The sequence below is a fragment of the Adiantum capillus-veneris genome, chromosome 3 (genome assembly GCF_014529385.1).
Source record: "Adiantum capillus-veneris isolate H3 chromosome 3, ASM1452938v2, whole genome shotgun sequence".
NCBI lineage: Eukaryota > Viridiplantae > Streptophyta > Polypodiopsida > Polypodiales > Pteridaceae > Adiantum > Adiantum capillus-veneris.
In genome coordinates this window covers 78,466,397-78,477,106 of record NC_140933.1, presented here as the reverse complement: position 1 = coordinate 78,477,106, position 10,710 = coordinate 78,466,397, and the positions used below count along the sequence as shown (strand labels likewise).

At 43.8% G+C, this 10,710-nt stretch overlaps 1 protein-coding gene across 1 annotated transcript; it reads left to right on the top strand.

Moving 5' to 3' along the window:
* Positions 1-4,518: 4,518 nt before the first annotated feature.
* LOC147461159 (uncharacterized) lies at positions 4,519-8,872 on the top strand. The gene has a single exon (XM_086500134.1). The coding sequence runs from the start codon at positions 6,069-6,071 to the stop codon at positions 6,429-6,431; it is 363 nt and encodes a 120-aa protein (XP_086356260.1). The 5' UTR covers positions 4,519-6,068; the 3' UTR covers positions 6,432-8,872.
* Positions 8,873-10,710: the final 1,838 nt, after the last annotated feature.

The window sequence follows — 10,710 nt, the reverse complement described above, 5'->3', positions numbered from 1 at the left end:
AACAATACACTCTATATAGCGCTCTCACATGAGATTTAAGGACCTTGTCTCCAACATAAAAATAAACAATACTCAATATGTTCACTAACTTTTATCAATAGTATAAATTTACCTGTGATCTCTACATCATCTTTGACGTTGTTGGAGTCTTCATCAACTTGAGCCTCATCATCAATAAAAACGCACCTTTTGAGAATCCGGTTCTTTTTATTGGGTGGAGTGTCCAAATGTCGGACTCGTGATGAGGCCTCCTGATCGATAGCTCCCTTTGGAATACAGTCGGACCTAAGCTTCATGCTCACTTGACGGTTGCTGAAAGGAGAGACTGGAGGTTTTCCTTTCTTGCTATCCCTCTTAGGTGCCATTAGCTACAAAACACATTTTACATAGTTCTTAGTTTATATAAAACCAATAATGTAGAGTTTAGTACATATTACATAAAGTAGACTAAATACTACTTACATAACATACAATAAAATGAAGACTATAGTATATAACACATATATGGTATATTTTAATATTTTAAAATGCAAAGCATGACTTCATAATTGTCGTTGACGATACCTTCAAAACACACAAAAAAAGAGAAGGCAGAGCCCCCTCATCATCCACGCGCACGCAGATGATGGGGGAGCTTTGCCCTCCCTTTTTTTTTTGCGTTTTGAAGTTGTCGTCAACGTCAATTTTGTATTTCAACTTCGATTTTCTCAGGAAAATTCATTGCTTAAACTCCAAAAATGGCAAAAAAGGGGGAGACAAAGCCCCTTCATCATGCGCGCGCGGATGATGGGGGAGCTTTGAAGGTGTCGTCAATGAAAATTATGTATTTCAACTTCCACTTTCTTAAGAAAATTCGTTGCTTAAACTCCAAAAATGGCAGAAAAAGTGGGAAGGCAAAGCCCCCCCATCATTCGCACACGCGGATGATGGGGATGCTTTGCCTCCCCCTTTTTTTGCGTTTTGAAGGTGTCGTCAACGGCAATTATGTATTTCAACTTTGATTTTCTCAAGAAAATTTGTTGCTTAAACTCCAAAAATGACAGAAAAAAGGGGGAGCCATAGCCCCCTCATCATCCGCGTGCGCGAAGATGATGGGGGAGCTTTGCCTCCCCCTTTTTTTTGCGTTTTGAAGGTGTCGTCAACAATAATTATGTATTTCAACTTCGATTTTCTCTAGAAAATTCGTTGCTTAAATTCCAAAAATGACAAAAAAAGGGGGGACACACACGGATGATGGGGGAGCTCTGCCTTCCCCTTTTTTTAGGACAGTTAGCCCAAAGACTGTTTTGTAAAAGCTCAAAGGAGAGCTATGACACGTCAGCAAAAAGGCGCAAATGGGATTGCGACTTTCCATTCTCTCTCACTCGACGTTCAATTTCGAACCTTTCTTTGCCAAGTTACTGGCTTCCCTTCAAGAGAAATCTCTTACGCAGGTAAAATTATCTCTCTCTCTCTCATAGATAACCATATAGTAACCTTTTATCAGTAGAGGGGAGCCTTCAAAGCAAAGCAATGGTTCTCAGACAAAGGTATGGGCTCATCTTAGGTAGAGGGTCAGGGATGGCATGTGCATTGAGCTCACAATGACCTTCTCGAAGACTTAACTTGTTGGATGTGTGGAGGGTCCTATCACAACACAACTTTCTAGCCAGAGACGATGGTCTTATTATTGGTTTTTTCCTTGTGGTACTTGGGTCATTGGAGACAGTAAGGCCTTCCAAGTCTCATCCTCTACAAAAATACCCAGACTATTGAGATTGCAAGAAGGCAAACCATGACTCAAGTCAATACTGTCAAAACCTCCCTGTCAATGAGGCAAACAGCAGTATGCCAAGCAGCAATCGAACCCCTTTTATTGCAATCTTAAGGTACAGTTCCACCACGTTCTGATTTTGTCCCTTACTGGCATCATATTTTTTCCATTATATGTCTTCTTCACATGCCATTTGTGGCCACTGTATAAAATTTTTCAATTGTCTTTATGTTCCCTTACAATAGAGGTCCCACGTCCCCCTAGAAACCCAAGTTATGCCTATGGAAAGCCTGATGGAACTAATGATACTCATTTTTCTGAGCCTGAAGGTGCTTGTTTTTTATGGGTGATTGGAATATGTTGCAAGGTCAGTTATGACCGGATGCGATATGTTTTTTATTATCGAGGATGGTTTTACAAACCTCGCATGGGTCGGTCATTAATATTGAAGGTTTCTTGGGGTATGGTTTGGCGGTTATGATGCATGGTGCTTGCAAATTGCACCTGATATTGGCTCATTGCACCTTAAAGGCCTAAGGTCGAGATGTATACCAGATGTGGTGCCTTTATGAAGGAGCATAAAACTGTTGATGAGCTTTTGTTTTGTACAAAATGTGGTCTCTTGGGCACAAATTGATTGAAAGGCTCGCATTTGATCCATGATTATTTGCTTGCAAGATTTTACCAAGGGCAAGTGTAATTGACTGGATGTCCTCTAGTAAAATGCACAATGATTGTGGGGTTTGCCCAACAGGGGCACAACCAGCACATTCTGGGCAGATGCACTGATCGCTCGATTTGCCCAATAGGGGCAGCGCCAATAGGCACCGGGTTGTTTCCACCAGGATGTGTCATGATCAGTTGATGCACTGATTGCTGGATTTTCCCAAGAGGGGCAGTGTCAGTAGGCACATGGTTGTTTCCACCTATGCTTGAACCTTGAGGGCGTGTGGCTCTCTCATGTGCTTGAGAGAATTCACGATGAGAATGGTAGGTAGGGGTAGTTGCAGATACTCATCCTTGGAAATGCATTTGTCACTTTTTATGCCACATGTGGTCCCTTTATGAAAGAATGAAAAGCTGTTGGTGAGCTTTTGTTGGCCCAACATGGTTGTGGCAAGGAAGGTCTGTGCCACAGATGCGCAAAAAAGGCCTCTCTTTGGATGCAATCACCTATGTTTGCACATTGGAGGAATGTGGCCTTATGCTACCTAACATGGTGTGGGAAGCAGGTTTTATGAACTGGATGCAAATGCCAAATGTGGTCCCCTTATCAAAGCATTAGAACTTCTTGATGAGCTGTCTAGTGAAAATCTCGTCTCTTGGATGCGTTCATTGTAGAATATTCCCAACATGGCTATTGCAAGAAGCACTAGGATCTTTTAACCATATATGAAGGTGACAACTTTCTTCAAATGCAATCACCTATGCTTGCACCTTCAAAGGGGTGTGGCCCTACACAAGATCTTCATATAGGTGAGAGAATTCATGATGAGATTGCTAGCCAAGAGGTGTTGGAAACACATGTGCCAAATGTGGTGCCCTTGTGAATGAACTTGATGAGCTCTTTGTACAAAATATTTTGTCTAGGAATGCAAGATATGCCCAACATGGTTGTGGCAAGAATGCTCTGTGTTTTTTTCATTGGATGCGAAGGGAGGGGCTCTCTACAGATACAATCAACTATGCTTGCCCTTATGTTTCCCTACAAAGTGTGGCAAGGAAACTGCTCTAAACCTGAAAAGTTCCAAATGTGGTGCCGCTATCAAAGCATGGAAAGTCCTATTGATGAGCTTTTTATCCAAAATTGCGCCTCTTGGAACACATTCATTGCAGGATATGTACAACACAGGTGTTGCAAAGAACCTCCACATTGTTTTAACCGGATACGAAGAAAGACATTTCTCCAAATGCAATCACCTATGCTTGCACCTTGAGAGGTATGTGGCCCTACATAGATTTTCACATGCGTGAGAAAATTCATGATGATGAGATTGATAATCAGGGTTGTTGGAAAACCATGCTGTGCTTGGCAATGCGTTGGTCTATATGTATGCCAAAGGTGGCAGATGCAATTACGTATGCTTTCACCTTGAAGGCGTGTGTCCTTATGCTATTGAGCATGTTGTGGCACTGAAGCGCTGAGATATTTTAAGACCAACTTGGCTCCAAGAAGGAAGCTCTGTACTACTTTCACTAGCTGTGAACACAAGGTCTCTCTCTAGATGCAATCACCTATGCTTCCTACTTGAAGGACAAGGCATCTGTCTAGATGCTATCACCTATGGTTGCACCTTGAAGGCCTAAGGTCGAGATGTATACCAGATGTGGTGCCTTTATGAACGAGCACAAAGCTGTTGATGAGCTTTCTTTTTGTACAAAATGTGTTCTCTTAGGCACAGATTGATTGCAAGGCTTGCATTTGATCGACAATTATTTGCTTGCAAGAGTTTACCATGGGCGAATGTAATCGACATGATGTCCTCTATTGGAATGCACAATGATTGCGGGATTTTCCAACAGGGGAATGACCAGCACACTCTGAGCAGATGCACTGATTGCTAGATTTTCCCAATAGGAGTAGTGTCAATAGGTGCCGGGATGTTTTCGCCAGATTGCAACTTCAAAACATGTGCCCTTATGTTGCCCAACATGGTGTGGCAAGGAAACTTCTCTAAACCAGAAAAATGCCAAATGTGGTGTTGCTATCAAAGCATGGAAAGTTCTATTGATGAGCTTTCTATTCAAATTTGCGTCTCTTGGAACATATTCATTGCAGGATATGTACAACATAGGTGTTACAAAGAACTCCAGGCTATTTTAACCGGATGCGAAGGGAAGACCTTTCTCCAAATGCAATCACCTATGCTTGCACCTTGAGAGGTATGTGGCCCTACCTAGACTTTCACATGCGTGAGAAAATTCATGGTGAGATTGCTAATCAGGGGTTGTTGGCAAAACATGTTGTGCTTGGCAATGTGTTGGTCTATATGTATGCCAAAGGTGGCAGATGCAATTACGTATGCTTTCACCTTCAAGGCATGTGTCTTTATGCTACTGAGCATGTTGTAGCAAGGAAGCGCTGAGATATTTTAGGCCCATTGGCTCTAAGAAGGAAGCTCTGTACTACTTTCACCAGCAGTGAACAAAAGGTCTCTCTCTAGATTATTGCGTATGCTTCCTTCTTGAAGGACAAGACATCTCTCTAGATGCTATCACCTATGGTTGCACCTTGAAGGCGTAAGGTTGAGATGTATACCAGATGTGGTGCCTTTATGAACGAGCAGAAAGCTGTCGATGAGCTTTCTTTTTGTACATTATGTGTTCTCTTGGGCACATTTTGATTACAAGGCTTGCATTTGATCCAGGATTATTTTCTTGCAAGATTTTACCATGGGCGAGTGTAATCGACAGAATTTCCTCTATTGGACTGCACAATGATTGTGGGATTTGCCCAAAAAGGGAATGACCAACACACTCTGGGAAGATGCACTGATTGCTAGATTTTCTCAATAGGGGTAGTGCCAATAGACTCCAGGCTGCGTCAGCAGATGCACTGATTGCTTGATTTTCCCAATACAGGTAGTGCCAATATAGGCAAAAGAATTCACGATGATGATATTGTTAGTCATGGGCTGTTGAAAAAAGAGGTCATGCTTGGCAATGCCTTCGTCGATATGTTTGTTGATTTGTTCTTTGACTCTTGAAGTGCATTGATTGTGTGAAATGTCCAACAGAGGCAAGGCCAAGAAGCTTTTGTCCATTTTCAGTGAGTGCAAAGCGCTTTAAAGATGAAATCACCTACGCTTGCATCTTCAAGGCATGTGGCACTAGACAAGATCTGGGCTTTGCAAAGCAAGGGCAACTCTCCAGACACAATTGCAGGAAGGCATGTGGATTTGGGAAAAAATTTCGAGTTTGACCAAGGAGCATCAGCTCCTAAAGGGTAAGAGAACTCAAAATTGGTCATCGCAAATGCAAGCATCACGAGGGGTGTAGCAGAATGAAGAGGATGAGAAGCCACCCTATTTGCTGCACCTGAGTTTGAGACATCAGAAACAAATGGAGCCTGATTCCCATGATACTTACCTGACAGTACAACATCATCTTTGTCTTGCAACACCGGTCTGCAATTTGAATCAAAATGTGTCCTTACCTAACTCTTTCCTACTCGTTCATCAACCTGATTTAGCTCCCAAGCTGATGTAGGTGACCCATAGGTCTTCTGAGAAAAACCTAATCTACCAAAACTTGGAGTTCTACCTTGATTTGAAGTAAATGATGTAGCTGAAATGCTTGAGTCCAATCCCATGTCATGAGCACTAGATGCATTGTTTCCGATTTTGCTTTAAATACAGATGTAGATGAGGTGATTGTAAGCGACTCTATGCACGAGATACGGGGTTATGATCAGCCACATGAGGTGGATGATTTGCAAGAGTATAATGTGGGCCAAGTCAAGCCCGATATGCATAGTTCGGAGATGGAGTGTTTGCTTGAGCCAGTGGTTGATGTACATGCCTATGTAGAAGAGCTTGATGAGATGGAGAGTGGTGTTATGTGCGGAGTTATGTCTGAGGTATCAGACTATGATAAGCCCCTTCTTATGGTTGAGCATATACATGGGCTTCGGAGTATCCAAGGTTCTCAATTCAGTGGGACATGTATGAACTTTTGAGGATGAGATTTAGTGTGAGTGCCCTGATGAACAATTTGTGAGCCATGTATGCGCTATTGAGGATGAGATTCAATGTCAATGCCAGGATGCACAATCTGTGGGCCATGTCCGAGGGAGTGTTGGAACAGCGAGATGGACTATTTTGGATATGTTGTTTGCTTGATGATTTTTTGAGCCAAAAAGTGCTCGTTTTGATGGGTGACTAGAATATGCGGCAAGGTCAGTTATGACCATGTGAAATATGTTTTGGATTAGCGAAGATGATTTTAGGAAACTCACATTGGTCGGTCATTAAAATACAAAGGATAACAGAAGGTTGCTTGGGGTATGGCCTGGCGGTTATGATGCATGGCGCTTGCGGATTACGCCAAAATTCGAGTCCGTGTGGTGATTTTGCAGGAATAACGGGTGTCGATGTGTGCTGAGATAGTCAGTAGTGTTTAGCTCTTAATAATGTATGGTTTTGCGGGGTTTGGGCAATAGAAGCTGGAGCCGCGGGAATGCTTGTTTTTCTGTGTTGGAGCCAGATACGTTCGAGAAGCATGGCCGGTGAAGTCAGGGATCTGAAGAACCATTGTATCGTTGTGAAGGACCAGATATGGTTAAAACTCCGTTTGGATACTAGAGGACTTGAGAGCCCGAGAAATTGGCAAGACAAAAATGAGATCTTTGGCGGGCCAAGAGCCCCTTTTTGACCTTGAGTAAAGCTCTTGTGGCATGTATGAAGATCGAGTGTTGTCAGGATGCCAAATGGAAACCAGAGTCGATTCCCTTTTTGGCGCATAAGCTCACAAAATTTTCATGTATTAGGGCTGAGAGAGACCCATTGATGGTGGATGTATGTGAGGCTATTTTGATGTATGACAGTAAGGACTTGACGCGTGGTAGCAGGGGTCTCGGAGTTGAGACAATCACTTCTCAAGCTCAGTTATGCGAGAAAATCAATGGGCATAATCGCTTGGTATGGGACCCGAGAAAAGGGGCTTAGGTTTGGACCGCAGATACAAGTATAGTGGAATGCAAAGTGACCAAAATGTATGAACAAATTGAAGCCATTGAGTTTTGTGCTGATGCCATTGACAACCTCAGAATCTGTTCCCAACATTTACTCTCTTCACTTTGTACCCTCGCATTTGCCACCTACAAATTGGTTATAGATAGCAGCCCTTGTTGGCAATGCATATGCATTCCCGACTGACACAAATCCCTCATGGAACTACCACCTTCATTGGGTTGTTCTCTTGCGCCCAATGATGAGCTTGACATAAGGACCAGAACTTGCTGTTAGACCCTTCACTGATAGCCCCCTTGCCTCCACTAGTTTGCAGACAAGTACTGCATTTTCTCCATCGGATCATGGCCTCATACTTTCAGGAATAATCCGATGAAAACACGAGAGCTTGGAGATAAGGCCCCCCATGTTCAACTAGAGATATGTGCAGATGACATTGAGTTAGAGAATGTACTGGATATCTAGGACACGAACCATCAAAGGCCTTTCGACACATGCATTTTGGGCACGACGTTTCTAGGTGAGAAAACAAGTAGAATGCTAATCCAGTTAGCTAATGATGTTTGCGTTTTGGCTGATGATGGTTGTGATGAAAGCCGGGTAGAGAATCGGAGTGCGGCTATGGAGGAGAGGGTACAGGTGTCACGGATGGCATTAAAGGAAAGGTATGACCAGAGTGCATTGAGCCTTTTACGCTTAAGGTGGTCCTTTGCGAGGGTTGCATGAACCCTATTTTTTGTATGACAGAAGAGGTGTGAGCCTTAGAGCTCCAAACACTTATGTTTTGGATTGTAGAGCCCGTGGTGGCTCCTCGAGTCGAGGTAGATATACCCTCTAGCTCAACCCGATAATTGTTGGATATCCCCGCACGCTGACTCGTCGTCTTTGTTGAGGGGGAATCCATCGACCATCCAGGGCTTGCATAAGTCCCAATCTCAGCCGCCTTCCACCTCCAGCTGGCTCGGACCCGAGGGAAGCTGATTCAATCTCCCCTTCCAGGTCTTTCCTCGACCAAAATCTCATGGATGCCTCCTTGCTTCCAACTTCTTATACATCCTGATTACTTTGCACTTCGCTCTTACTGTAGCCGCAATCCAAAACTGAGCCCTTTTACCTGGGTCCCATACCAAGCAATGATGCCCATGGTATTTCCTGCATAACTGTTCCTGAGGAGTAATCGTTCCACCTCCGAGACTCCCATTATTATACATCAGATCATATCCCTACCAACATACCTTAGATCAATCTTGCATACATCCACACCAGGTCGCCTTGCCGATCCTATTCCTCTTTGGATCATCAGATTTCAGCCATACTTCCACTGCTATTTTCTCTGTTTTCAGCCCACCGGGGGCTCTGACATTGATTCCCCACCCTCCCTACACCCTCTACATCATTCCGGAACTTGCCGAGAGCATACGAGCACGCTGAAAATCAATGGACAGAAGCGTTTTTATCACCTCCTTGCAGTCGCGTTTTTGGGTGGACAGTAGCCTTTTTGCTTGTGTTTTTCACATAGGATGAAGTTACCTCCTGCTAGGACACCATCTCGTAGTGGTCCGTTTGGTCTCTCACTGACTGTTGCAGTACACAGTATCTTTGACATTGGTTTGATCATCTACAGCTCGCAATCCTTGGGAGATCCATTCCTTCCAACCATCATTCGACAGTTGCACACTCCAGAGGAGGGGTGGTGACTTGTGGTTTGCTATGGATCCATCTTGGATGGACACACACTTAACACTTGACCTCAACACGTCAGGTCACTTGCGTACACAGGACCATCTACATGCACTTAGAGAGAGGATCTTTGATCTCTTCCTAAACAACTTCATTGCTTGGATCTAGAGACTATAGTGGGACTTCAGTGCTTTGGAATCTCTTGGAGAGTTTACTTGCCAGATACTAGAGATGAAGCATCCCACGACTGCATCCGGAGTCATCCAGAGCTTGGCTTAGATGGTAGTGCAATTACTCTTCTACACTCCTAATCATTTGGATTCCTACCTTCAGAGTTTCTTACACAAAGAATGAAGTTACTTCCTGTCAGGACACCATCTCGTGGTGGTCCGTGCGTTTTCTAAGTGACTGTTGCAGTACATAGTATGTTCGACATTAGCTTGATCATCTACGGGCGTAGAGTCCTTGGGAGATCATTCATTCCAACCATCATTCAGCGGTTACACACTCCAAAGGAAGTGGTGACTTGTGGTTTGTTAGGGACACACCTATGCACTCAGCAAAGAAGTGCACACGCGATATGGCCATACTCATGGCATATGGGATTTCGACATTCCCAGAGAAAACGCCACCATCTTTGGTAGACATACACTTACCACTTGACCTCAACACGGCAGATCACTTGCTTACACAAGAGCATCTACATGGACTTAGGGAGCTGCGTTTTTGGACAAGTGTATGGTTTTTGCAACAAGAAGGCATCGCTCAACTTTTCAACCCTAAATCTTGCCTTCCACACCAGCTCGCCTTGCCGATCCTGTTCCTCTTTAGATCATCAGATTTCATCCATACTTCCACTGCTACTTTCTCTGTTTTCAGCCCACTAGGGACTCTGACATTGATTTCCCACCATCCCTACACCCTCTACACCGTTTCGGACCCTGCCGGGAGCGTACGATCACGCTGAAAATCAATGGACAGAAGCGTTTTTATCACCTCGCAATCGCGTTTTGGGGTGGATAGCACCTTTTCGCTTGTGTTTTTCACATAGGATGAAGTTACCTCCAGCCAAGACACCATCTCGTAGTGGTCCGCCGTTCCGTCTCTCAATGACTGTTGCAATACACAGTATCTTCGTCATTGGGAGATCCATTCGTTCCAACCATAATTTGGACGGTTGTGCACTCCAAAGGAGGTGGTGACTTGTGGTTTTCTATGGACACACATATGCACTCATCAAAGGAGTTTACATAAGGCTCATGAAATATGGGATTCCGACATTCACAAAGAAAACACCTCCATATTGGGTGGACAAACACTTACCACTTGACCTCGACACGTCAAATCACTTGCTTACATAGGATCATCTACATGGACTTAGGAGGAGAATCTTCGATCTCTTCCTAGACAAGTTCATGGCTTGGAATCTCTTGAAGACTTTACCCGCCAGATACAGGAGATGAAGCATCTCGTGACTACATCCAGAGTCATCCAGAGCTTGGCTTAGATGGTAGTGCAATTACTCTTCTACACTCCTGATCATTTGGATTCCTACCTTCAGATTTTCTTACACAATGGATAAGTTAC